Source organism: Lepisosteus platostomus, chromosome 26 (assembly GCF_059453375.1).
Source record: "Lepisosteus platostomus isolate fLepPlt1 chromosome 26, fLepPlt1.hap1, whole genome shotgun sequence".
NCBI lineage: Eukaryota > Metazoa > Chordata > Actinopteri > Semionotiformes > Lepisosteidae > Lepisosteus > Lepisosteus platostomus.
Window position 1 is genome coordinate 14241742 of NC_142636.1, and position 27623 is coordinate 14269364.

Below are 27623 nucleotides of genomic sequence, written 5' to 3' on the forward strand. Positions count from 1 at the left end.
GGCGCTTAAGATTTCAAGCTGGTGACCTTACTGGGAGTAAATCTATAAAAATAGTGAGGAGCTGATTTCAGATTTATTCTCCTCTCAGCCTGGGTCAGCCCAGACATGGGGATCATGTCCTGTTCCTCGGTGCTGCACAGAGGTTGAGAGTGGAGCTTCCTGGCGGCAGGGAGCAGAGACAAGCACTGGTGACTGGAGAGGTCCTGGTGGATCAGTGAGCCGCTGAACTAGAGGAGGAGCAGCAGCACAGCTCCTGGCAGCTGACTGATGATTTCTTTCTGATTTCTTGACCTGGAGCCCAGTCAGGGCTCATCCCAGAGACAGGGCATCGCTGCAGACATATCAGAAGAGAGGTGAGAAACTCATCACACCATGTCTCACATCATATCTGTCTTTCTGTATGAGTCTTTCTTTCATTCTTTCTCCCTCTGTAGAGTCTAGTGTCTGTATTAACCCCTTTCTCTCTCAGTGCAGTGTTGATGTACTGGAGTGTCCAGTCAGTGTGTCTGTATGAACCCCTCTCTCTCTCAGTGCAGTGTTAATGTACTGGAGTGTCCAGTCAGTGTGTCTGTATTAACCCCTTTCTCTCTCAGTGCAGTGTTGATGTACTGGAGTGTCCAGTCAGTGTGTCTGTATTAACCCCTCTCTCTCTCAGTGCAGTGTTAATGTACTGGAGTGTCCAGTCAGTGTGTCTGTATTAACCCCTCTCTCTCAGTGCAGTGTTAATGTACTGGAGTGTCCAGTCAGTGTGTCTGTATTAACCCCTCTCTCTCACTGCAGTGTTAATGTAGTCTATTAACCTCTCTCAGTGCAGTGTCCAGTTAGTGTATTAACCTGCTCAGTGCAGTGTTAATGTAGTGTATTAACCTCCCTCAGTGCAGTGTTAATGTAGTGTATTAACCTCCCTCAGTGCAGTGTTAATTTAGTGTATTAACCTCCCTCAGTGCAGTGTTAATGTAGTGTATTAACCTCTCTCAGTGCAGTGTCCAGTCAGTGTATTAACCTGCTCAGTGCAGTATGAACGGGGTTATTTATTGTGTTTCTGTCTCTCTGTCGGTCGGATGCTTGGGCTCTCTAATCATTCTCTGATCTAGATGTTTATCGGAATCTCTTGATCTCTGTCCCTCCCCCTCCTCTGTCTCTGTCTTTTCACACCTGCTCTCTCTCGGCTCTGCTTGTGAATCTTTCTGGTCCCCTGCCTGCTGCCTTTCGCACTGTTTGCACAGTCGTTACCTGTTTATTTCACACCTCTGGCTGGGCTGAGCAGCTGTGGTTTCACTCTCAGCCTGAGAGGGGGAGGGGGCAGAGATGGCAGAGGTCGCCAGGGGGAGGGGGGCAGAGGGGGCAGATGGGCAGAGTTTGAGAGTCGGCGTGGGGCAGAGTTTGAGAGGGCGTGGGGCAGTGGGGCAGTTAGGACAGAGTTTGAGAGAGGGCGTGGGGCAGTGGGGCAGAAGGGCAGAGGGGCAGGGGGGCAGGGGGGCAGATGGGCAGAGTTTGAGAGAGGGCGTGGGGCAGTGGGGCAGTTAGGACAGAGTTTGAGAGAGGGCGTGGGGCAGTGGGGCAGAAGGGCAGAGGGGCAGGGGGGCAGTGTGGGCGGAAGGGGCCAGCGAGCAGGAGTGGGGAGAGGGGGTGATACTGGGGTCACAGGGCCGGACAGGGGCAGAAGGGAGGCAGGGACGAGGGAGGGGGGGCAGGTGATGGTGTCGAAGTGCAGGGTTGGTGCATTTGCAGTTTTGTGGTATCTGCAAAACCCACTAAACACCCACTGACACACCAAGCGAGTGAGCAAGAGAGGAGAGCGGAGAGAGAGGAACACAGAAACAACTCCCTCGCATGGGCTCCCCCCTGCAGAGACACGGAGCTGCTCCTGTCCTTGTGCAGGGCCCCTGCCGAGCCCGACACACACAGCCCTGTCTATCGCACTGAGGGACAGAGATCGCCTCCTCCAGCATGGTCATACAGCACCACAACACAGCAGCACAACAACACAGCCCAGAAACACGGCAACACAGCAGCACAACAACACAGCCCAGAAACACGGCAACACAGCAACACAACAACACAGCCCAGAAACACGGCAACACAGCAACACAACAACACAGCCCAGAAACACGGCAACACAGCAACACAACAACACAGCCCAGAAACACGGCAACACAGCAACACAACAACACAGCCCAGAAACATGACAACACAGCAGCACAACAACACAGCCCAGAAACACGACAACACAGCAACACAACAACACAGCCCAGAAACATGGCAACACAGCAACACAACAACACAGCCCAGAAAACACAGCATTACAGCTCAGAAACACAGCAACACAGCAACACAACAACACACCCCAGAAAACACAGCATTACAGCTCAGAAACACAGCAACACAGCAGCTCAACAACACAGCCCAGAAACATGGCAACACAGCAACACAACAACACAGCCCAGAAACACGGCAACACAGCAACACAACAACACAGCCCAGAAACACGGCAACACAGCAACACAACAACACAGCCCAGAAACACGGCAACACAGCAACACAACAACACAGCCCAGAAACACGGCAACACAGCAGCACAACAACACAGCCCAGAAACACGGCAACACAGCAACACAACAACACAGCCCAGAAACATGGCAACACAGCAACACAACAACACACCCCAGAAAACACAGCATTACAGCTCAGAAACACAGCAACACAGCAGCTCAACAACACAGCCCAGAAACATGGCAACACAGCAACACAACAACACAGCCCAGAAACATGGCAACACAGCAACACAACAACACAGCCCAGAAACACGGCAACACAGCAACACAACAACACAGCCCAGAAACACGGCAACACAGCCCAGAAAACACAGCATTACAGCCCAGAAACATGGCAACCAGCAACACAGCAACACAGCACAGAAACAGAGCAACAGAGCCCACGAACACAGCAACATACTCCAGAAATACAGCAACACAGCCCAGAAAACCTCCCCTCCTCCCTGCCCCGTTTCCTGCCCTGGCGTGACAGCTGTGCGAGAGCAGGCCCTTTGGCAGACAAGACAGGGGAGGCAGGCTAAGATTTCCGCCCAGCCTGCAAAGGAGAAGTTAGACCGGAGAGTGGCAGGGGACACACTTCTCCATTCCGCAGCTCTCCAGCGCAAAATCAGACCAGAAACAGAATCGAAATTATGCAAAAGAACTTTGCAGCACTAAATTTCACCCTCTGTATTACATACAGCACAGTATGTGTATTCTTTCTAATTATTACTGCATATTTTTAGTTGTGCTGTGCATGTAATTCTCTCTCACTGCAGTGCTAATGTACTGGAGTGTTCAGTCAGTGTGTCTGTATTAACCCCTCTCTCTCTCAGTGCAGTGTTCATGTACTGGAGTGTCCAGTCAGTGTGTCTGTATTAACCCCTCTCTCTCTCAGTGCAGTGTTAATGTACTGGAGTGTCCAGTCAGTGTGTCTGTATGAACCCCTCTCTCTCTCAGTGCAGTGTTCATGTACTGGAGTGTCCAGTCAGTGTGTCTGTATGAACCCCTCTCTCTCTCAGTGCAGTGTTCATGTACTGGAGTGTCCAGTCAGTGTGTCTGTATTAACCCCTCTCTCTCTCAGGGCAGTGTTAATGTACTGGAGTGTCCAGTCAGTGTGTCTGTATTAACCCCTCTCTCTCTCAGTGCAGTGTTAATGTACTGGAGTGTCCAGTCAGTGTGTCTGTATTAACCCCTCTCTCTCTCAGGGCAGTGTTAATGTACTGGAGTGTCCAGTCAGTGTGTCTGTATGAACCCCTCTCTCTCTCAGTGCAGTGTTAATGTACTGGAGTGTCCAGTCAGTGTGTCTGTATTAACCCCTCTCTCTCTCAGTGCAGTGTTAATGTACTGGAGTGTCCAGTCAGTGTGTCTGTATTAACCCCCCTCTCTCAGTGTAGTGTTCATGTACTGGAGTGTCCAGTCAGTGTGTCTGTATGAACCCCTCTCTCTCTCAGTTCAGTGTTAATGTACTGGAGTGTCCAGTCAGTGTGTCTGTATTAACCCCTCTCTCTCAGTGCAGTGTTAATGTACTGGAGTGTCCAGTCAGTGTGTCTGTATGAACCCCTCTCTCTCTCAGTGCAGTGTTAATGTACTGGAGTGTCCAGTCAGTGTGTCTGTATTAACCCCTCTCTCTCAGTGCAGTGTTAATGTACTGGAGTGTCCAGTCAGTGTGTCTGTATGAACCCCTCTCTCTCAGTGCAGTGTTAATGTACTGGAGTGTCCAGTCAGTGTGTCTGTATGAACCCCCCTCTCTCTCAGTGCAGTGTTAATGTACTGGAGTGTCCAGTCAGTGTGTCTGTATTAACCCCTCTCTCTCAGTGCAGTGTTAATGTACTGTAGTGTCCAGTCAGTGTGTCTGTATTAACCCCTCTCTCTCTCAGTGCAGTGTTAATGTACTGGAGTGTCCAGTCAGTGTGTCTGTATGAACCCCTCTCTCTCTCAGTGCAGTGTTAATGTACTGGAGTGTCCAGTCAGTGTGTCTGTATTAACCCCTCTCTCTCTCAGTGCAGTGTTAATGTACTGGAGTGTCCAGTCAGTGTGTCTGTATGAACCCCTCTCTCTCAGTGCAGTGTTAATGTACTGGAGTGTCCAGTCAGTGTGTCTGTATGAACCCCTCTCTCTCTCAGTGCAGTGTTAATGTACTGGAGTGTCCAGTCAGTGTGTCTGTATTAACTCTTAGCTTTCTGTTTCTCAGTATTTGTCAGTCTTCCTTCTGCTGCCAAACTTCACTTTTCTCATTTCTCCAGAGAGCAGGCGACTGCATTTTCTTCTGCTTCCGTCATCCTTGGAAACGGGTGCTTTGCAACCCAAACGATCGGTGCATCTTGCCCCCGCTGTCTCTCTGTGTGTCATCGCCAGAATGACAGGCAGCTGCGTGCCCGCAGGGCGTGCGCCGGAGTCCGCCGGTGGCGGTTCTCAGGCCCCAGCGGAGCAGCCTGCTCCTCCGGGCTCTGCTGGATGGTCCCATTCCCCTGGCGACCGGAGCGTGTCCAGAGCCGCTGGTGCAGAGACAGGTCCCCTGAGCCCCGGGGAGCAGACAGCAAGGGAGGGCGGCTACAGTACAAGCTGGCGTCCTGGCCAGACGTCCCCCTGGCCTCTACCAAGGGGTAGGATAACACCTACCCAATAATAGGAGTAATTATTATTCATAACTCAGGTGGGGAGCTGCGTCAGCACGCAAAGGAACAAGTAACAATGTTTGGGCTGTGGGGCCTTCCTCAGGTGAAGACTCCACGGACCTGAAGGACCTGAAGAAGGTTTTCCTTGTCTCTGTGTTCTAACTGTTAATAAGGCTTGTTCATTAATGGGTAGGACCTTCCCGTGCATGTGGCAGGTACTGCCTGCCCTCTGCAGAGAGCTACAGTATATCTTCCACCCCTGGGCTGCTCAGCTAAGCACAGGTGAGCAATGCACAGCAACCACTTCCTCTACTTCCTGTCTCTCTCATTCACACACTCACTGATACCATGACACACTGATACCCTGACACACTGACACACTGACACACTGACACACTGAAACTCTCACACATACACACTGACCATAGACTGCACAGGTGGCATTTTTTTGGACAGTGGAAGGAAATCAGGGCATCTGTAGAAAACGCACACAAACTTGGGGAGAACATGCAGACTCCACACAGACAGGTGCCTCAGTCAAACCCAGAACCCTGGCGCTGTGAGGTGCAGTGTCTGTGTGCTGGTTTCCTGGCCTGCTCGCATGTGTCTGTCATTCTTGTCTCTGCCTCTGTCTTGCAGGACTGGCTGGGTGGAGGGGTTGTGTTTCTTTAGGGTCTGCAGTTTCTCTGGGTTTCTTGTGGGCACCTGTGTCACACAAAATGCCAGGAAGTGGAGGTGTGAGTTTCTGTGTTTCTGCACACCAGTGCGGTGTTCTGCCTCTCTCTAATTTTGTCTTTCTGTCTGTGTCTCTGTCTCTGCCTTTCTGGTTCAAAGAACTTTATCGGCATGACCAATGAGCAGGAGATCACACACTGTATTATTATTATTATTGAGAGACAGGCTCATTGTTCCTCAGGCTGGGACAGGAGATCACACACTGTATTATTATTGAGAGACAGGCTCATTGTTCCTCAGGCTGGGACAGGAGATCACACACTGTATTATTATTATTGAGAGACAGGCTCACTGTTCCTCAGGCTGGGACAGGAGATCACACACTGTATTATTATTATTGAGAGACAGGCTCACTGTCTGTTCCTCAGGCTGGGACAGGAGATCACACACTGTATTATTATTATTGAGCGACAGGCTCACTGTCTGTTCCTCAAGCTGGGACAGGAGATCACACACTGCATTATTATTATTCAGAGACAGGCTCACTGTTCCTCAGGCTGGGACAGATCACACACTGTATTATTATTAATGAGAGATTGAGTGATTACTGTGATACACAGTGATTACTGTGATTTCAGCTTGTGATCATTGTAATTTCACATCATGATTATTGGGATTTCACCCCATGACACTTAGCTCTTCTGTTGTGTATGGTATTGTACTCTATGGTGTTGCTTGTACACATCTGCAACATCTGCTGAATGTTTTGTCTGTATTGCTGTCCAAGTGGGACCAAAGGAATATTTCCAGTTAATGTGGACAATATATCTTCTTCCCACACCTGGAGGAGGCTCCAAGGCGAAACGTTGTGTTTCTTTTCTTCTCTTTTCTAGCCTGAAATAAACCTTTACTTGTTCCAATATAACAGATTCTCATCCTGGCTGATGATGGGCGATCTCGCAGTGAGACAGGCAGGCGGCGCCCCCTGGTGGACACCTGCAGTACCTGTAAACAACGGAACAGGATGCAGTCCCACAATAATCCGGAGATTTGTTTTTTAACAGAACCTTTGTTTTGTCCTAAAGCTTCCCTCTTCCAGGAGAGAGAAGGGAGCGCGTGAAACAGTGTACAAAACATCTCCCCCTTTAACACACGAGCAGAAATCTAAATTCCTTGAGATTCATTCAGCAATCATCCCAGGAGCAGAATACATTTGTTCTACCTCGTGAAGGTGCAATTAAAAATGTTGTGAGGCAGGTGAATACAGACCTGTAGCAACTGGTTATCTGGCCACAACACCAGACAGATGTATTATATGTATAGAAACGCTTATTATTGATACTGTGAGTGTGTAACTGAACAGTTAACAGAGATAACTGAGGCAGTGTCACTGCAGCGATCTCAGTGAAATACTTCACAGGCCTTTTACCTTGCATACCTCACCAGCTGTGTCTTAACTGGGATTCGAACCCGTGACCTCTCTGCCTCCCTGCTGCCTGAATATTAACACTGGAACCCGTGATAAACCAGATAAAAGTCGCTTAAGCACAAACTCTAAAGCACCGTGATGACCTGGAGTCGGTCAGTGCGCGGCGTGCAGTACCGGCTGCGTCCAGCAGGCGGCGGAGCGGGGGCGCTGTGGCCAAGCCGAGTCCCTTTGTTAGCAACCGGCCCCGCGGAGCGTCTCCATAAACACTGCGGGTAACGGGCTCCGGCATCACCGTCCCGTCGGCCCCAGCCCAGGGCGCCCCTACACAGGTGTCCAGGCCGAGTCGGGCTTCTTTCTCGTTGCGTCTTTTTTCCTTCGGCGGCGGCGGGCGCGCAGGCCGCGGCGGGTCCCCGGGGTCGCAGTAACTCAGCACCCCGCAGCCGGCGGGGGGGAGGCCGGCCGGCGGGCGGCGAGACAATCGGGGGGTCGCGTCCGCGACTCTGGTGTTGTGGTTTTCGTTTCACCCTCCGGTTTTGAACACATCGGGTGGCGAGTCCGGGGTGGGATGAAGACTCGGAAAGTGGTGAGCGCTGTTGTGTTCATGGCTAGCGGTGTTATTGGTGTTGTGTTATTGTGAGCATCGCTAGCAGTGTTATTGGTGTTGTGTTATTGTGAGAATCGCTAGCAGTGTTAGTGGTGTTGTGTTATTGTGAGAATCGCTAGCAGTGTTAGTGGTGTTGTGTTATTGTGAGAATCGCTAGCAGTGTTAGTGGTGTTGTGTTATTGTGACAATCGCTAGCAGTGTTAGTGGTGTTGTGAGCACCGCTAGTAGCGTTATTGGTGTTGTGAGCATCACTAGCAGTGTTATTGGTATTGTTTTGTGTTATGAGCATCGCTAGAAGTGTCATTGATACTGTGTTGTGGTAATCGCTGGCTGTGTCAGTGTTATTGTGTTGTGTTGTTGTGAGCATCGCTAGCAGTGTCAGTGGTGTTGTGTAGTTGTGACTGGTAGACAGTCAGATCGCAGGCTGTGAGCTATCCCATCGGGGAGCCTGACTGCTCTCGCTGATAAACCTGCTCAGAGCTGTGGTTTGATTGTGACTTGATTGGGTTTTAACTGATTAGATTTGACTTCCTGGCTCTGCGGGGTTAACAGCTCTGTTTCTGCCTATAACCCACAGCCCCAGCGTTCGTGGAGCTGATCAGAGTGCAGATACTAGAAAAGGACATTGCTTTTAGAAATTAATATAGTTTTACGTACACAGTCTTTACACCAACTGTTGTCCACTGTGGTATCATAATATGTCGGTCCAGTAGTGTCCAGTCAGTGTGTCTGTATTAACCCCTCTCTCTCAGTGCAGTGTTAATGTACTGGAGTGTCCAGTCAGTGTGTGTGTATTAACCCCTCTCTCTCTCAGTGCAGTGTTAATGTACTGGAGTGTCCAGTCAGTGTGTCTGTATTAACCCCTCTCTCTCTCTCAGTGCAGTGTTAATGTACTGGAGTGTCCAGTCAGTGTGTGTGTATTAACCCCTCTCTCTCTCAGTGCAGTGTTAATGTACTGGAGTGTCCAGTCAGTGTGTCTGTATTAACCCCTCTCTCTCAGTGCAGAGTTAATGTACTGGATTGTCCAGTCAGTGTGTCAGTATTAACCCCTCTCTCTCTCAGTGCAGTGTTAATGTACTGGAGTGTCCAGTCAGTGTGTCTGTATTAACCCCTCTCTCTCAGTGCAGTGTTAATGTACTGGAGTGTCCAGTCAGTGTGTGTGTATTAACCCCTCTCTCTCTCAGTGCAGTGTTAATGTACTGGAGTGTCCAGTCAGTGTGTCTGTATTAACCCCTCTCTCTCTCTCAGTGCAGTGTTAATGTACTGGAGTGTCCAGTCAGTGTGTGTGTATTAACCCCTCTCTCTCTCAGTGCAGTGTTAATGTACTGGAGTGTCCAGTCAGTGTGTCTGTATTAACCCCTCTCTCTCAGTGCAGAGTTAATGTACTGGATTGTCCAGTCAGTGTGTCAGTATTAACCCCTCTCTCTCTCAGTGCAGTGTTAATGTACTGGAGTGTCCAGTCAGTGTGTCTGTATTAACCCCTCTCTCTCAGTGCAGTGTTAATGTACTGGAGTGTCCAGTCAGTGTGTCTGTATTAACCCCTCTCTCTCTCAGTGCAGTGTTAATGTACTGGATCAGTTTAATTCAAGGTGCTTTATTAGCATGACCGATTGGTACAATCAGTGTTGCCAAAGCAAATAAAAATAATGAAATTCACCAATAACCTCTCACTCCGTCTGTCTTCCAGGTCCCCGGTGGTCAGTGAAGGAACAGCACGTTTTCTCTGGCTCTGTCCCTCTCGGTCCAGGATGCAGTCCCCCGCCTCTCCATCCCTCCCTGCCTTTCTCCTGGTCCTGCTCTCTCTGGCGCCTCCGCCTGGCCAGGCAGGGGAGTGCAAGGGGCAGAGACACGTCCTCCGCGGGTCGCCGGGCTATGTGACAGATGGGCCGCGGAACTACTCTGTCAACGGGAACTGCGAGTGGCTGATAGAGGGTACGTACTGCTGCTCTGCTGTCAGTCAGACTCCCAGTGACAGCAGTCTGATCCGCTCCAGGTGTGTCAGTGTGTCAGTCAGACTCCCAGTGCACAGCAGTCTGATCCGCTCCAGGTGTGACAGTGTGTCAGTCAGACTCCCAGTGCACAGCAGTCTGATCCGCTCCAGGTGTGACAATGCTGTCAGTCAGACTCCCAGTGCACAGCAGTCTGATCCGCTCCAGGTGTGACAGTGCTGTCAGTCAGACTCCCAGTGCACAACAGTCTGATCCGCTCCAGGTGTGACAGTGCTGTCAGTCAGACTCCCAGTGCAGTCTGATCCGCTCCAGGTGTGACAGTGCTGTCAGTCAGACTCCCAGTGCAGTCTGATCCGCTCCAGGTGTGACAGGGCTGTCAGTCAGACTCCCAGTGACAGCAGTCTGATCCGCTCCAGGTGTGACAGTGCTGTCAGTCAGACTCCCAGTGACAGCAGTCTGATCCGCTCCAGGTGTGTCAGTGTGTCAGTCAGACTCCCAGTGCACAGCAGTCTGATCCGCTCCAGGTGTGACAGTGTGTCAGTCAGACTCCCAGTGCACAGCAGTCTGATCCGCTCCAGGTGTGACAATGCTGTCAGTCAGACTCCCAGTGCACAGCAGTCTGATCCGCTCCAGGTGTGACAGTGCTGTCAGTCAGACTCCCAGTGCACAACAGTCTGATCCGCTCCAGGTGTGACAGTGCTGTCAGTCAGACTCCCAGTGCAGTCTGATCCGCTCCAGGTGTGACAGTGCTGTCAGTCAGACTCCCAGTGCAGTCTGATCCGCTCCAGGTGTGACAGGGCTGTCAGTCAGACTCCCAGTGACAGCAGTCTGATCCGCTCCAGGTGTGACAGTGCTGTCAGTCAGACTCCCAGTGCACAGCGGTCTGATCCGCCCCAGGTGTGACAGTGCTGTCAGTCAGACTCCCAGTGCACAGCAGCCTGATCCGCTCCAGGTGTGACAATGCTGTCAGTCAGACTCCCAGTGCACAGCAGTCTGATCCGCTCCAGGTGTGACAGTGCTGTCAGTCAGACTCCCAGTGCAGTCTGATCCGCTCCAGGTTTTGATTGTCAGTCTGACTCTGGACGTCCTGTAGACTCTGTGCATTCCTGCTATGAAGATCTAGAAACTCTCTGCTGCTCAGTACAGGAGTCGCTGGGACCCTCGGTCAGCTGGCCAGTGAAGCTGCCCTGGCGAGGGGGTTGTGTGTAGAGCACGGCAGTTAGGGCAGTGCCTCTTGTTTGACAGTGCAGACCGAGAGTCGTGTAGCCTGTTGTGTAACTTGTGTTGTGTGTGCTCTCTCTAGCCCCAGGCAGGGGATACAGGATAGTGCTGACTTTCAGCTTCATGGAGACTGAGTGCACCTACGACTACCTGTTTGTGTATGATGGTGACTCCTACAGCAGCCCCCTGCTGGCCAGTCTGAGCGGCACAACACTGCCCGAGCCCATCGAGGCCAGCTCGGGCAAGGTAACTGCACAACTACACAACACTGCACTCGCCGCACTGCCCGAGCCCATCGAGGCCAGCTCGGGCAAGGTAACTGCACAACTACACAACACTGCACTCACCACCCTGCATGAACTACGTGACACTGCACAACTAAACAACACAGCACACACCATGTTGCCTGACTCTGCTCTCTCTCTCTCCTCCTGACTCTACCCCTCTCTCTCTCCTCCTGACTCTGCCCTCTCTCTCTCTCTCCTCCTGACTCTGCCCTCTCTCTCTCTCTCCTCCTGACTCTGCCCTCTCTCTCTCTCTCTCTCTCTCCCCTCCTGACTCTGCTCTCTCTCTCTCCTCCTGACTCTACCCCTCTCTCTCTCCTCCTGACTCTGCCCTCTCTCTCTCTCTCTCCTCCTGACTCTGCCCTCTCTCTCTCTCTCTCTCCCCTCCTGACTCTGCTCTCTCTCACCTCCTGACTGCTCTCTCTCTCTCTCTCTCTCTCTCCTGACTCTGCTCTCTCTCTCTCTCCTGACTCTGCTCTGCTGCAGATGCTGCTCCATCTCTTCAGTGATGCCAACTACAACCTGCTGGGCTTCAACGCCACCTACACCTTCTCCCTCTGCCCCGGGGCCTGTGGGGGCCGCGGCCGCTGTGACCCCTCCTCCGGCCTCTGCCACTGCCCGCCCGGCTGGGGAGGCCCTGCCTGCACACTGCCCCTCTGCACCCAGCATTGCAGCCTGAATGGAGCCTGCTCACAGGTCAGTGGACAGGACAGAGAGACTGACCAGCTGGACACTCCAGTACATGAACACTGCACTGAGAGAGAGGGGTTAATACAGACACACTGACTGGACACTCCAGTACATTAACACTGCACTGAGAGAGAGAGGGGTTCATACAGACACACTGACTGGACACTCCAGTACATTAACACTGCACTGAGAGAGAGAGGGGTTAATACAGACACACTGACTGGACACTCCAGTATATGCTGTTGGTTGCCTTTTTCTGCACTGTGTCTGTATCTCTTTGCTCTTGCTTGTGTCCAGGCAGGTGACCGCTGCATGTGTGGTCAGGGCTTCGTCGGGCGGAGCTGTGAGCTGGGTCTCCATGACAATGACGGGGCCGGCCGCTGGTATGAGGTCAGCCAGGGTGACCCTGACCTCCCTCCCAGAACTGCGGCCTCTGGGGTGTATCTCGGTGCCACCGGCGCCCTCTACCTGTTCGGAGGTGCGAGTGCGCGTGTGTGCATGTGTGTGTGTACGCATATGTACAGGTGTGTGCTTTTGTATAGATGTGTTTGTGCGTAGGTGTGTGTGGTTGTGTATACAGGTGTGTACAGGTGTGTGCTGGTGTACAGGTGTGTGGGGGTGTGTGGGTTTGTGTATATAGGTGTGTGTGTTGTACAGGTGTGTGCGGGTGTACAGGTGTGTGTTTATACAGGTGTGTGCAGGTGTGCAGGTGTACAGGTGTGTGTCCGAGTAGGGGGGATGGGGTTGTGGTCACATACACTGACCGGCCTGTCTTGTGCCTCAGGGTTCGATCTGAACAGCGCACTGGGAGACCTGGTGTGCTACAACTTCACCACCAACCTGTGGGCACAGAGAACACACCCGTACCAGCCGGTAAGACAGCGCTGAGCACCACTCTCAGCACCGCACACGGCGTCTCACTCCTGTGCTCCTCAGCCCTCAACACTGTACGGTACTGCTCTGTCTGTCCCTCACAGGCTGCCCGACACTCTCACACTGCGGTCGAGTGGGACAGCAGCATGGTGATTTTCGGAGGGGAGCTGGCCAACGGCTCATTGGCCAATGATGTCTGGATGTACCGCCCCCTTCAGGATAACTGGCAGCAGCTTGGCCAGTGGGATTCGCCTGGAGCACCCAGGCTGGCCAATCACGCGGCAGCCGTGGTCGATGACTATTTGTATGTGTTTGGAGGTAAGAAACACTTCAAACTTTCTGGACTGAGTGTCTCTACAGTGACTATACAGCTCTGATGATGATGAAGGAGTGTCAGTGTGAAGATACAGATGAGCTGGACTGAGTGTCTCTACAGTGACTCTACAGCTCTGATGATGATGAAGGAGTGTGAGTGTGAAGATACAGATGAGCTGGACTGAGTGTCTCTACAGTGACTCTACAGCTCTGATGATGATGAAGGAGTGTGAGTGTGAAGATACAGATGAGCTGGACTGAGTGTCTCTACAGTGACTCTACAGCTCTGATGATGATGAAGGAGTGTGAGTGTGAAGATACAGAGGAGCTGGACTGAGTGTCTCTACAGTGACTCTCCAGCTCTGAGGATGATGAAGGAGTGTTAGTGTGAAGATACAGAGGAGCTGGACTGAGTGTCTCTACAGTGACTCTACAGCTCTGATGATGATGAAGGAGTGTTAGTGTGAAGATACAGAGGAGCTGGACTGAGTGTCTCTACAGTGACTCTACAGCTCTGATGATGATGAAGGAGTGTTAGTGTGAAGATACAGAGGAGCTGGACTGAGTGTCTCTACAGTGACTCTCCAACTCTGATGATGATGAAGGAGTGTTAGTGTGAAGATACAGAGGAGCTGGACTGAGTGTCTCTACAGTGACTCTCCAGCTCTGATGATGATGAAGGAGTGTTAGTGTGAAGATACAGAGGAGCTGGACTGAGTGTCTCTACAGTGACTCTCCAGCTCTGATGATGATGAAGGAGTGTTAGTGTGAAGATACAGAGGAGCTGGACTGAGTGTCTCTACAGTGACTCTCCAGCTCTGATGATGATGAAGGAGTGTTAGTGTGAAGATACAGAGGAGCTGGACTGAGTGTCTCTACAGTGACTCTCCAGCTCTGATGATGATGAAGGAGTTTTAGTGTGAAGATACAGAGGAGCTGGACTGAGTGTCTCTACAGTGACTCTCCAGCTCCGATGATGATGAAGGAGTGTTAGTGTGAAGATACAGATGAGCTGGACTGGGTGTCTCTACAGTGACTCTACAGCTCTGATGATGATGAAGGAGTGTGAGTGTGAAGATACAGAGGAGCTGGACTGAGTGTCTCTACAGTGACTCTAGAGCTCTGATGATGATGATGCTCTCTCCTCTCTCTCAGGGCGGACGGATGAAGACATGTTTTCCTCTGTACTGTACCGGTTCAGCCTGCAGGGGGCGGTGTGGGAGCTGGTGAGGCCCTCCGGGGGTAAATCGCCGGCCGCAGCCGGACACTCCATGGTCTTCCACGCGCCGTCGCGGACGCTGCTGGTGTATGGCGGCCACCGGCCCACCACGGCGCGCTTCAGCGTGCGCGTGAACTCCACCGACGCCTTCCACGTGGACAAGCGCTTCTGGACCTCGTTCCGGTCCCGGTTCCCCGCCAGCGGCCCCCGGGAGAGAGCGTTCCACTCCGCCACCGTCATCGGCAACTACATGGTGGTGTACGGTGAGTCCAGTAGTGTCCAGTAGTGTCCAGTCAGTGTGTCTGTATGAACCCCTCTCTCTCTCAGTGCAGTGTTAATGTACTGGAGTGTCCAGTCAGTGTGTCTGTATTAACCCCTCTCTCTCTCAGTGCAGTGTTAATGTACTGGAGTGTCCAGTCAGTGTGTCTGTATTAACCCCCCTCTCTCAGTGTAGTGTTCATGTACTGGAGTGTCCAGTCAGTGTGTCTGTATGAACCCCTCTCTCTCTCAGTTCAGTGTTAATGTACTGGAGTGTCCAGTCAGTGTGTCTGTATGAACCCCTCTCTCTCTCAGTGCAGTGTTAATGTACTGGAGTGTCCAGTCAGTGTGTCTGTATGAACCCCTCTCTCTCTCAGTTCAGTGTTAATGTACTGGAGTGTCCAGTCAGTGTGTCTGTATGAACCCCTCTCTCTCTCAGTGCAGTGTTAATGTACTGGAGTGTCCAGTCAGTGTGTCTGTATGAACCCCTCTCTCTCTCAGTGCAGTGTTAATGTACTGGAGTGTCCAGTCAGTGTGTCTGTATTAACCCCTCTCTCTCAGTGCAGTGTTAATGTACTGGAGTGTCCAGTCAGTGTGTCTGTATTAACCCCTCTCTCTCTCAGTGCAGTGTTAATGTACTGGAGTGTCCAGTCAGTGTGTCTGTATTAACCCCTCTCTCTCAGTGCAGTGTTAATGTACTGGAGTGTCCAGTCAGTGTGTCTGTATTAACCCCTCTCTCTCAGTGCAGTGTTAATGTACTGGAGTGTCCAGTCAGTGTGTCTGTATTAACCCCTCTCTCTCAGTGCAGTGTTAATGTACTGGAGTGTCCAGTCAGTGTGTCTGTATTAACCCCTCTCTCTCAGTGCAGTGTTAATGTACTGGAGTGTCCAGTCAGTGTGTCTGTATGAACCCCTCTCTCTCTCAGTGCAGTGTTAATGTGCTGGAGTGTCCAGTCAGTGTGTCTGTATTAACCCCTCTCTCTCAGTGCAGTGTTAATGTACTGGAGTGTCCAGTCAGGGTGTCTGTATTAACCCCTCTCTCTCTCAGTGCAGTGTTAATGTACTGGAGTGTCCAGTCAGTGTGTCCGTATTAACCCCTCTCTCTCAGTGCAGTGTTAATGTACTGGAGTGTCCAGTCAGTGTGTCTGTATTAACCCCCCTCTCTCTCAGTGCAGTGTTAATGTACTGGAGTGTCCAGTCAGTGTGTGTATTAACCCCTCTCTCTCTCTCAGTGCAGTGTTAATGTACTGGAGTGTCCAGTCAGTGTGTGTATTAACCCCTCTCTCTCTCAGTGCAGTGTTAATGTACTGGAGTGTCCAGTCAGTGTGTGTATTAACCCCTCTCTCTCTCAGTGCAGTGTTAATGTACTGGAGTGTCCAGTCAGTGTGTGTATTAACCCCTCTCTCTCTGTCAGGGGGGAATGTTCATATCCATTACCAGGAGGAGAAGTGTTATGATGAGGAGATCTTCTTCTATCACTTGGGGTGTCACCAGTGGGTGACTGTGGAAGAGAGGAGCCGACCAGTACAGAGTGAGACCCCAAGACACGATGAACTCCCTCACCTCTGTCCCCACCTCCCCAGTCCTCTCTCTCTCTTTCTCCCTGTCTCTGTCCCCAGTCCTCTCTCTCTCTCTCTCTCTCTCTCTCTCTCTCTCTCTCTCTCTCTCTCTGTCCCTGTCCCTGTCCCTGTCCCTGTCCCTGTCCCTGTCCCTGTCCCTGTCCCTGTCCCTGTCCCCAGTCCTCTCTCTCTCTCTCTGTCCCCAGTCCTCTCTCTCTCTCTCTGTCCCCTGTCCCCAGGGTCTCTCTCTCTGTCCCCTGGGGGAGGTAACAGTCATCTGTCTCCTCAGGAGGTGACTCTGCCCGTGTGGCTCGGGGGCGATACTCCCACGTTGCCGCGGTGATGGACGGACGGGTCCTCCTGGTGGCGGGGGGGTACAGCGGGGTGGCGCGGCGTGACCTCGTGGCTTTCAAAGTGCCCCTGTTCGTCCGGAGCGACTCGGGAGAGCCCGTGAGTGCGCGAGCCGGCCGCCGTGCGGGGGGGCCCCCCCCGAGCCTCGTCCCCGCTCCCCCGCGCCTCGTCCCCGCTCACGCCGCGCTGCTGCTCTCTTCCAGGGCGCGGTGTGCGCCGCGCACCCCGACGAGGCCGCCTGTCTGAGGAACCCGGAGTGCAGCTGGTGTGAGGGACGCTGCCGCGCGTATCGGCCCCAGGACCCGGTCAGTCTGCTCTTCCTGGCCGCAGTGTGTGTGTGTGTGTGTCCGCAGTGTGTGTGTGTGTGTCCGCAGTGTGTGTGTGTCCGCAGTGTGTGTGTGTCCGCAGTGTGTGTGTCTCCGCAGTGTGTGTGTGTCAGTGTGTGTGTCCGCAGTGTGTGTGTGTCAGTGTGTGTGTGTCAGGGTCCGACTGCAGTGCTCTTCCTGTCCACAGTGTGGCAGTGTGTGTGTGTGTGTGTGGGGCGGTGCCTGACTGCAGTGCTCTTCCTGTCCACAGTGTAGCAGTGTGTGTGTGTGTGTCAGTGCCCGACTGCAGTGCTCTTCCTGTCCACAGTGTGGCAGTGTGTGTGTGTGTCAGTGCCCGACTGCAGTGCTCTTCCTGTCCACAGTGTGGCAGTGTGTGTGTGTGTGTCAGTGCCTGACTGCAGTGCTCTTCCTGTCCACAGTGTGGCAGTGTGTGTGTGTGTGTCAGGGTCCGACTGCAGTGCTCTTCCTGTCCACAGTGTGGCAGTGTGTGTGTGTGTGTGTGGGGCGGTGCCTGACTGCAGTGCTCTTCCTGTCCACAGTGTGGCAGTGTGTGTGTGTGTCAGTGCCCGACTGCAGTGCTCTTCCTGTCCACAGTGTGGCAGTGTGTGTGTGTGTCAGTGCCCGACTGCAGTGCTCTTCCTGTCCACAGTGTGGCAGTGTGTGTGTGTGTGTCAGTGCCTGACTGCAGTGCTCTTCCTGTCCACAGTGTGGCAGTGTGTGTGTGTGTGTGTGTCAGTGTCTGTCAGTGTGTGTGGCGGTGCCTGACGGCAGTGCTCTTCCTGTCCACAGTGTGGCAGTGTGTGTGTGTGCGTCAGTGCCTGACTGCAGTGCTCTTCCTGTCCACAGTGTGGCAGTGTGTGTGTGTGTCAGTGCCTGACTGCAGTGCTCTTCCTGTCCACAGTGTGGCAGTGTGGCAGTGTGTGTGTGTGTGTGGCGGTGCCTGACTGCAGTGCTCTTCCTGTCCACAGTGTGGCAGTGTGGCAGTGTGTGTGTGTGTGGCGGTGCCTGACTGCAGTGCTCTTCCTGTCCACAGTGTGGCAGTGTGTGTGTGTGGCAGTGCCTGACTGCAGTGCTCTTCCTGTCCACAGTGTGGCAGTGTCTGTCAGTGTGTGTGGCGGTGTCCGACTGCAGTGCTCTTCCTGTCCACAGTGTGGCAGTACAGGCTGCCTGGGCCTGTCGCGGTTCCTGTCGGACTGTCAGTCCTGCCTGGTGTTCAGTGGGAGGGCCGGCTCGCTGCCCCGCGCGCCCGCGGACTGTGGCTGGTGTGTGCAGAACGAGTCCTGCATCCCCGTGTCAGGTGAGGGGGGGGCCGGGGCGTGGTGGGCGCGGTGGGCGCGGCGATGTGGCGTTGGCCCGTTGTGCTGACCCCTGTGTCGCGGCAGAGCGCTCGGCGTGCCGCGTGGACCAGATCTCGGGCGCGCACGGCTGGTGGGGCGAGCGCTCGCGCTTCCTCACCGCCCTGCCCTCCTGCCAGACCGCCAGCTTCGTCCCCGGGCTGCACCTGCTCACCTTCCAGCACCCCCGCAACGACTCGCAGCCGGACAAGGTGGGTCCCCCCGTCCCCCTGTCCCCCGTCCCCTTGTGTGTGTCTGTCCCCCTGTCCCCCTGTCCCCCTGTGTGTGTCTGTCCCCCTGTCCCCCTGTGTGTCTGCCTTCCTGTCCCCCTATCCCCTTGTGTGTGTCTGTCCCCCTATCCCCTTGTGTCTGCCTTCCTGTCCCCCTATCCTCTTGTGTGTGTCTGTCCCCCTGTCCGTCTGCCTTCCTGTCCCCCTGTGTGTCTGTCCCCCTGTGAGGCTCTGCTCTCTCTGTGTCTTGGGGGAGTCACAGCCTGTTCTCCCCCGTTCTCCCCCTCTCTCCCCCCCCTCTCTCCCTCTCTCTCTCCCTCTCTCTCCCCCTCTCTCCCTCAGGTGTCTATCCTGCGCAGTACCTCCATCACCCTCAACCCCTCTACGGAGATGGACGTCACCCTGCAGTTTCGGGGGTTCATCCACCCGTTGTGGGGGTCCCCCTCGCCCCCCGACAGAGTGTCGGTCTGGGCCCGGATCCAGCGGCTGCACTTCACCGCCTGGGTGGGCCGAGCCCCCAACACCCTGGAGCCGGTGAGCACATGGGCGTGGAGCGGAGCGGAGCGGCGGTGACCCCTGACCCCTGACCTCTGACCCCCTCTCTCCCCCTCAGCTGGAGGTGGTGGGGCACTGGGAGGCCCAGCAGGAGAAGGAGAGCCGCCTGCTCACCCGGCCCGGCGGGGCCAGGCTGTTCCAGAACCTGACCCGCGGGCACCGGTACCTGATCCAGGCGGAGGGCTACCTCAACACCTCGGGCAGCGGGCAGACCAGCGAGATGGCGCTGACCTGGAACCGGACGGCCGTGCCAGGGGGCAGCGTGAGTCCCGCCCCGCCCGGCCCCCTGCCCCCCTCTGGCCCGAACCCGCCCGAACCCGTCCTCTCTCTCCCCCTCCCCCCAGGAGATCTCCTTCCTGTTCCTGGAGCCCTTCCGCTCGGACTCCTCCTGCGCCGCGCTCCGCTCCTGCCTGGCCTGCCTGGCCAACCAGGCCTGCGGCTGGTGTTACCACAGCAACGCCTGCCTGGCTCGCGCCGAGCCCGGCGTGGCCTGCGGGGACGGGCAGCAGGAGCGCCACCTGGTGCTGACGCCGGCTCACTGCACCCTGTGTGAGGACTACAGGGACTGCACCGCCTGCAGCCAGGTCAGAGGTCAGGGGTCATTGGAGGGCTACAGGGGACTGCACACTACAGCCAGGTCAGAGGTCAGAGGAGGGCTATAGGGGACTGCACTGCCTACAGCCAGCTCAGAGGTCAGGGGTCAGTGGAGGGCTACAGGGGACTGCACTGCCTACAGCCAGCTCAGAGGTCAGGGGTCAGTGGAGGGCTGCAATGACTGCACTGCCTACAGCCAGGTCAGAGGTCAGAGGAGGGCTACAGGGGACTGCACTGCCTACAGCCAGCTCAGAGGTCAGGGGTCAGTGGAGGGCTACAATGGCTGCAATGCCTACAGCCAGCTCAGAGGTCAGAGGAGGGCTACAGGGGACTGCTCTGCCTACAGCCAGGTCAGAGGTCAGGGGTCAGAGGACGGCTACAGGGGACTGCACTGCCTTCTGCTATGTCAGAGTTCAGAGGTCAGAGGGGGAGGGGAGGACACGGAGGGAAAGCTGGAGTGTCTGCGTGTCAGCCTGCGTTCTGTGTGTCCCTGTGAAGGACCCGTACTGCGAGTGGCAGGTCAGCTCCAGCAAGAAGGGCGACTACCAGTGCAGCAGGCGGGGGAGGCTGGAAGGATCCATTCGCGACCCGGAGGGGTGTCCTAAAGTCTGCAACCAGTGAGTCCCCGTCCCCCTTCACGCACGCCTCTCCAGCGCGCGGGTGTGGCTCTGTGCTGACCTGCGTCTCCCTGCAGGAGGCGCTCCTGTGCGGAGTGCCTGTCGAACTCCAGTCAGTGTGCGTGGTGCGAGTCTGCTCAGGCCTGTTTCTACTTCGCCGCCTACCTCACCAAGTACCCGTACGGAGAGTGCCGGGACTGGTACGACAGGTACGCCCATTCCTGCCGCGGCAGCGAGGCATGCTGGGACAGCAGAGCGGTGCTCTGAGCGTGTGCGTGTGCGTGATAATCTCTCTCTGAGCGTGCGTACGTTCGTGTGTGTGTGTGAGTCTCTCTCTGAGTGTGTGATAGTCTCTCTCTCTCTTGAGTGTGTGTGTGATAATCTCTCTCTGAGCGTGTGTGTGTGAGTCTCTCTCCGAGTGTGTGATAGTCTCTCTCTCTCTGAGTGAGTGTGTGATAATCTCTCTCTGAGCGTGCGTGTGTGTGTGTGTCTCTCTCTGAGTGAGTGTGTGATAGTCTCTCTCTCTCTGAGTGTGTGCGTGATAATCTCTCTCTGAGCGTGCGTACGTTCGTGTGTGTGTGTGTGAGTCTCTCTCCGAGTGTGTGATAGTCTCTCTCTCTCTTGAGTGAGTGTGTGATAATCTCTCTCTGAGCGTGTGTGTGTGAGTCTCTCTCCGAGTGTGTGATAGTCTCTCTCTCTCTTGAGTGAGTGTGTGATAATCTCTCTCTGAGCGTGCGTGCGTGCGTGTGTGAGTCTCTCTCTGAGTGTGTGATAGTCTCTCTCTCTCTCTGAGTGAGTGTGTGATAGTCTCTCTCTGTGTCCAGTTGTTCAGATGTGGTGAGGAGAGTAACGCAGTCTCTCTGTCTCTTCAGTGTCCACTCAGTCCCTCTGTGCAAGGACTGCTCTCGACTGGACTCCTGCTCCGACTGTCTGCAGACCCTGCAGTGCGGCTGGTGTGGAGACCAGGACAATCCCACTGTCGGACGGTAATCCCACACTGCGGTCATCCGCGTGTCTGATCCCCTGAGGACAGCGGTCATCCGCGTGTCTGATCCCCTGAGGACAGACAGAGCTCATCCACATTTCTGATCCCTTAGGGACAGTGGCCATCAGTCATTAACACCCCCAGGACAGCGGTCGTCTACACATTGACCTCCCTCTCTCTGCAGGTGTCTGCGCGGGGACTGGCGAGGACTGGGTGACCCCTCATTCCCGAACTGCACCGCGGCCGTGTCCGAGCTGCGCGGGGCAGGGTGAGAGTGCACTATGCCAGAAGGAGCTGAATCTCTTCAGTCCTGAATCCCAGAGTGGGGATTGTGGGGGGTGTGGGAGTATTCAGGGACACCTCTGTACGCAGAGAGTGGGGGGTGGGTTGAGCAGAGTCTTGCTACCACTCAGGGAACGAACTTAGCTAACAGTCTGTCCGGCCTCACCCCTTGACCCTGTGCCCCCAGGTCCGAGAGCCCGGAGTGGTCCCAGAGAGACCGGGATCTGGATCTGGATCTGGAGCTGGAGCTGGACCGCGAGCTGGGCCGGGCCGGGCCGCGGGAGCCGGGCCTGGCGCTGTGGTCGTACCCCTCCTGCCCCGACGTGGAGGAGTGCCGGCTGGGCCTGCACCACTGCCACGCCTTCGCCACCTGCGTCAACACGCCCACCGCCTACGAGTGTCACTGCGAGAGGGGCTACACTGGGGACGGAGTCCTGCAGTGCAACCGGACGTGAGTCTGACTCCTCGGGGTGTCTGTGTGATCCCTCTCTCTCTCAGTGCAGTGTTCATGTACTGGAGTGTCCAGTCAGTGTGTCTGTATTAACCCCTCTCTCTCTCAGTGCAGTGTTAATGTACTGGAGTGTCCAGTCAGTGTGTCTGTATGAACCCCTCTCTCTCTCAGTGCAGTGTTAATGTACTGGAGTGTCCAGTCAGTGTGTCTGTATTAACCCCTCTCTCTCTCAGTGCAGTGTTAATGTACTGGAGTGTCCAGTCAGTGTGTCTGTATTAACCCCTCTCTCTCTCTGTGCAGTGTTAATGTACTGGAGTGTCTCTCTCAGGTGTTATAACGAGTGTCGTCATGGCCGCTGCAGTGGAGCTCCTGATTTCCAGTGCCAGTGTGAGCTGGGCTGGACCTCTGACACAGCCACGCTGGACCTCAGTGGGGTGGAGTGTGACGTTGACTGTCAGTGCAACTTCCACAGCACCTGTGTTGCCGGCCCAGGCGTGTGTGACCAGTGCCAGGGTGAGCAGACATTCAGTCGTCTCTCAGTGTCTGTATTAACCGCTCTCTCTCTCTCAGACTGGACGGTGGGCTCTCGGTGTCTGTATTAACCTCTCTCTCTCTCAGACTGGACGGTGGGCTCTCGGTGTCTGTATTAACCGCTCTCTCTCTCAGACTGGACGGTGGGCTCTCGGTGTCTGTATTAACCGCTCTCTCTCTCAGACTGGACGGTGGGCTCTCGGTGTCTGTATTAACCGCTCTCTCTCTCAGACTGGACGGTGGGCTCTCAGTGTCTGTATTAACCGCTCTCTCTCTCAGACTGGACGGTGGGCTCTCGGTGTCTGTATTAACCGCTCTCTCTCTCAGACTGGACGGTGGGCTCTCAGTGTCTGTATTAACCGCTCTCTCTCTCAGACTGGACGGTGGGCTCTCGGTGTCTGTATTAACCGCTCTCTCTCTCAGACTGGACGGTGGGCTCTCGGTGTCTGTATTAACCGCTCTCTCTCTCAGACTGGACGATGGGCTCTCGGTGTCTGTATTAACCGCTCTCTCTCTCAGACTGGACGGTGGGCTCTCGGTGTCTGTATTAACCGCTCTCTCTCTCAGACTGGACGGTGGGCTCTCAGTGTCTGTATTAACCGCTCTCTCTCTCAGACTGGACAGTGGGCTCTCGGTGTCTGTATTAACCGCTCTCTCTCTCAGACTGGACGGTGGGCTCTCGGTGTCTGTATTAACCGCTCTCTCTCTCAGACTGGACGGTGGGCTCTCGGTGTCTGTATTAACCGCTCTCTCTCTCAGACTGGACGGTGGGCTCTCAGTGTCTGTATTAACCGCTCTCTCTCAGACTGGACGGTGGGCTCTCGGTGTCTGTATTAACCGCTCTCTCTCTCAGACTGGACGGTGGGCTCTCGGTGTCTGTATTAACCGCTCTCTCTCTCAGACTGGACGGTGGGCTCTCGGTGTCTGTATTAACCGCTCTCTCTCTCAGACTGGACGGTGGGCTCTCGGTGTCTGTATTAACCGCTCTCTCTCAGACTGGACGATGGGCTCTCGGTGTCTGTATTAACCGCTCTCTCTCAGACTGGACGGTGGGCTCTCGGTGTCTGTATTAACCGCTCTCTCTCAGACTGGACGGTGGGCTCTCGGTGTCTGTATTAACCGCTCTCTCTCTCAGACTGGACGGTGGGCTCTCGGTGTCTGTATTAACCGCTCTCTCTCTCAGACTGGACGGTGGGCTCTCGGTGTCTGTATTAACCGCTCTCTCTCAGACTGGACGGTGGGCTCTCGGTGTCTGTATTAACCGCTCTCTCTCTCAGACTGGACGGTGGGCTCTCGGTGTCTGTATTAACCGCTCTCTCTCTCAGACTGGACGGTGGGCTCTCGGTGTCTGTATTAACCGCTCTCTCTCTCAGACTGGACGGTGGGCTCTCGGTGTCTGTATTAACCGCTCTCTCTCTCAGACTGGACGATGGGCTCTCGGTGTCTGTATTAACCGCTCTCTCTCTCAGACTGGACGATGGGCTCTCGGTGCCAGGCCTGCAGCCCTGGCAGTTTTGGCAGCGCGGTGTCGAAGGGAGGCTGTGTGCCGTGTCAGTGTAACGGCCATGGTGACCCCTCCCGCAGTTACTGTGACAACACCACGGGGGAGTGCTACTGTACACACTACACCGAGGGGCCGCACTGCGAGAGGTGCGTCTCCGGTTACTACGGAGACCCCAGGTATGAGTGCCGCACACCGGTCTGTCTCTGTCTTACTAACCTGCCTCTGACACTTGTCTTCCTGTTTGCTTGTGTTTCCTGTCACTGTCCAACACCTGTCTGCCTGTGCTACTTACCTGTCTCTCTGTGGCACCTGTCTGCCCGCCTGTCTCTCTGTCTGCTTGTTTCGCCTGCCTCTCCCTCTGTGACACCTGTCTGCCTGCCTGTCTCTCCCTCTGTGACACCTGTCTGCCTGCCTGTCTCGCCTGTCTCTCCCTCTGTGCCACCTGTCTGCCTGCCTGTCTCTCTGTGTGCTCAATGTCTGTACGACAGCCTTTGTCAAAACTCTGAATCAATGGAGGTGTGTACCTGTCTGTCTCTCTCTGTGTCTGTGCGGCCCTGTCTGTCTCTCAGGGACAACGGGACGTGTTTTCGGCAGTGCCAGGGGCGCGCCCTCCTTCTGGGCGCCTCCTCCTCCCCCTCCTCCTCGGCGCTGGGGTCCCGGGGCTCGGCCCGGGCGGGGCAGGGCCTGTCTCACTGCCTCTGGGTGCTGTCTGTGTCCGAGGACCTGTCGTCCTGCTCGCCGGGTCCCGCCTGCCCCCCCGTCACGCTGACGATACTCCCGGACACGCACACGCGCTGCACGGTGAGTGACGCCGCTGGCGGGGCAGTACTGTGTGGACGGGGGGGCAGTACTGTGTGGGGGGGCAGTGTGGGGCAGTACTGTGTGGACAGGGGGGGCAGTACTGTGTGGGGGGGCAGTGTGGGGCAGTGCGGTGCGGACAGGGGGGGGGCAGTGTGGGGCAGTACTGTGCGGACAGGGGGGGGCAGTACTGTGCAGGAGTGGGGGGGCAGTGTGGGGCAGTACTGTGCGGACAGGGGGGCAGTACTGTGCAGGAGTGGGGGGGCAGTGTGGGGCAGTACTGTGTGGACAGGGGGGCAGTACTGTGCAGGAGTGGGGGGGCAGTGTGGGGCAGTACTGTGTGGACGGGGGGGGCAGTACTGTGCAGGAGTGGGGGGGCAGTGTGGGGCAGTACTGTGTGGACAGGGGGGCAGTACTGTGTGGACAGGGGGGCAGTACTGTGCAGGAGTGGGGGGCCAGTGCGGTGCGGGAGTGGGGGTCACTAACCCGCGGCCTGTGTCCCGCCCCAGAGCTCCTACGTGTACGTGTTCGAGGGGCTGCCTCGCTTCCTGCCCAGCGGCGTGGTGCGCCCCGACCGCAACCTGCTGGGGGCCTTCTGTGGGACACGCCGCCAGACCCCCGTCACCGTGGAGGCCCTGTCAGGTGACCTGTCCACCGGGGGCTCTGTCTGGCTCTGCCCCCTCTCTCTGGGGGGCTCTGTCTGACTCTACCCCCCTCTCTCTCTGGGGGGCTCTGTCTGACTCTACCCCCCCTCTCTCTGGGGGGCTCTGTCTGACTCTACCCCCCTCTCTCTGGGGGGCTCTGTCTGGCTCTACCCCCTCTCTCTCTGGGGGGCTCTGTCTGACTCTACCCCCTCTCTCTCTGGGGGGCTCTGTCTGACTCTACCCCCCTCTCTCTGGGGGGCTCTGTCTGGCTCTACCCCCTCTCTCTCTGGGGGGCTCTGTCTGACTCTACCCCCTCTCTCTCAGGGGGGCTCTGTCTGACTCTACCCCCTCTCTCTCAGGGGGGCTCTGTCTGTGGGGTGTCTGACTGTACCCCTCTCTCTCTCAGGGGGGCTCTGTCTGTGGGGTGTCTGACTGTACCCCTCTCTCTCTCAGGGGGGCTCTGTCTGTGGGGTGTCTGACTACCCCTCTCTTTTTCAGGGGTGCTCTCGGTCTACTTTGAGGCCAATGTGTCGGCAGGCTCGGCGCCCCAGGGCTTCAATGCCTCATTCGGGGTGCCGCGCTGCGGGGGTGCGGGGTGCCCTGCGGGCCGGGAGTGCTGGGGGGGGCGCTGTGTGTGCAGGGAGGGCCTGGGGGGGCCCCTCTGTGACAGGCCCCTCTGTCCCCAACACTGCGGGCAGGACGAGCACCGAGGAGCCTGCAACTCGGTGAGTGGAGGAGGAGGAGGGATCTGGGGTGTTGGGGGTGGGGCCACAGGAAGGGGGGTCAGTGTTTTCTGGGGTGTTGGGGTGGGGGTAACAGTAAGGGGGGTCAGTGTTTTCTGGGGTGTTTGGAGTCGGGGGTCACTGGAAGGGGGGTCAGTGTTTTCTGGGGTGTTGGGGTGGGGTCAATGGAAGGGGGGATCTGTTTTCTGGGGTGTTGGGAGTTGGCGTCACTGGAAGGGTGGTCAGTGTTTTCTGGGGTTTTGGGGTGGGGGTCACTGGAAGGGATGTCAGTGTTTTCTGGGGTGTTGGGGTGGGGGTCACTGGAAGGGGGGTCAGTGTTTTCTGGGGTGTTGGGGGTGGGGTCACAGGGAAGTGGGGCTGTGTTTTCTGGGGTGTTGTTGCGTTGGTCTGAGTGTGTTGTGTTGGCAGTCGCTGGGACTGTGTGTGTGCGCCCAGGGTTTCGCCGGCTCAGACTGCTCCACTGTTGTGAACTCCAGCAGCATCGTGTGGGAGACGCTGCTGGACACTCAGCTGACCACGGTAACTGAAATTGTCCATAATGTCCTGTAGTGTCCAGTCAGTGTGTCTGTATTAACCCCTCTCTCTCAGTGCAGTGTTAATGTACTGGAGTGTCCAGTCAGTGTGTCTGTATTAACCCTCTCTCTCTCAGTGCAGTGTTAATGTACTGGAGTGTCCAGTCAGTGTGTCTGTATTAACCCCTCTCTCTCTCAGTGCAGTGTTAATGTACTGGAGTGTCCAGTCAGTGTGTCTGTATGAACCCCTTTCTCTCTCAGTGCAGTGTTAATGTACTGGAGTGTCCAGTCAGTGTGTCTGTATTAACCCCTCTCTCTCTCATTCTCTCTCTCAGAGCCAGGCTCATAGGTTCCTGCACAGGATGGCTCATTCTATGGTCGAGGGGCCCGAGGGGACACTGTGGCTATATGGAGGCCTCTCGCTAACAGAGGGCATTCTGGGAAATGTCTATAGGTGGGAGGAAGACTGATTAATAACTTATCATCTCTGTTACACTTACCGTTCTTATTGTTAATCATTTAAACTTTTCCTAGATTCTCAATCCTTGATCGCCGCTGGACTCAGATGTTGACGAGCTCTGTGGATGAAGGCTCCGCCCCCAGTCCTCGCTACTACCACGCCTCCTCTTATGTAGCCAATCAGAATGCCATGTTTGTGGTGGGCGGTCTCACCCAACAAGGCGTGGCCAAGGACATGTGGAGCCTCAATCTGAGCAGCCTGGTGTGGAGAGAGCACATGGTGAGAGAGACAGGCAAAGAGCACATGGTGAGAGAGACAGGCAAAGAGCACATGGTGAGAGAGACAGGCAGTTAAAGAGCGCATGGTGAGAGAGACATGCAGAGAGCACGTGGTGAGAGAGACAAGCAGTTAAAGAGCGCATGGTGAGAGAGACAGGCAGGGAGTACATGGTGAGAGAGACAGGCAGGGAGTACATGGTG

The 27623-nt window shown here is 55.4% G+C and overlaps 1 protein-coding gene across 3 annotated transcripts in view; it reads left to right on the top strand.

The window, feature by feature from the left end:
• The first annotated feature begins 7446 nt into the window (after positions 1–7446).
• Positions 7447–27623, top strand: part of megf8 (multiple EGF-like-domains 8) — a 33299-nt gene continuing 13122 nt past the window's right edge. For 2 of the 3 annotated variants that reach the window (XM_088621185.1, XM_088621183.1), the window contains exons 1-29: positions 7447–7839; positions 9548–9792; positions 11113–11276; positions 11801–12010; positions 12302–12482; positions 12789–12877; positions 12982–13195; positions 14348–14674; positions 16083–16199; positions 16517–16677; positions 16782–16883; positions 18054–18201; positions 18287–18450; positions 18811–19002; positions 19082–19285; positions 19368–19607; positions 20116–20234; positions 20312–20443; positions 21107–21220; positions 21404–21487; positions 21689–21952; positions 22281–22465; positions 23953–24163; positions 24557–24788; positions 25295–25427; positions 25928–26154; positions 26581–26691; positions 27020–27138; positions 27219–27423. In XM_088621185.1, coding sequence (XP_088477311.1) covers positions 9609–9792; positions 11113–11276; positions 11801–12010; positions 12302–12482; positions 12789–12877; positions 12982–13195; positions 14348–14674; positions 16083–16199; positions 16517–16677; positions 16782–16883; positions 18054–18201; positions 18287–18450; positions 18811–19002; positions 19082–19285; positions 19368–19607; positions 20116–20234; positions 20312–20443; positions 21107–21220; positions 21404–21487; positions 21689–21952; positions 22281–22465; positions 23953–24163; positions 24557–24788; positions 25295–25427; positions 25928–26154; positions 26581–26691; positions 27020–27138; positions 27219–27423 — 4833 coding nt within the window. In that variant the 5' untranslated portion in view covers positions 7447–7839; positions 9548–9608. The remainder of the gene's footprint in view (positions 7840–9547; positions 9793–11112; positions 11277–11800; positions 12011–12301; positions 12483–12788; positions 12878–12981; positions 13196–14347; positions 14675–16082; positions 16200–16516; positions 16678–16781; positions 16884–18053; positions 18202–18286; positions 18451–18810; positions 19003–19081; positions 19286–19367; positions 19608–20115; positions 20235–20311; positions 20444–21106; positions 21221–21403; positions 21488–21688; positions 21953–22280; positions 22466–23952; positions 24164–24556; positions 24789–25294; positions 25428–25927; positions 26155–26580; positions 26692–27019; positions 27139–27218; positions 27424–27623) is intronic. The other variant, XM_088621184.1, reaches the window with a different exon arrangement.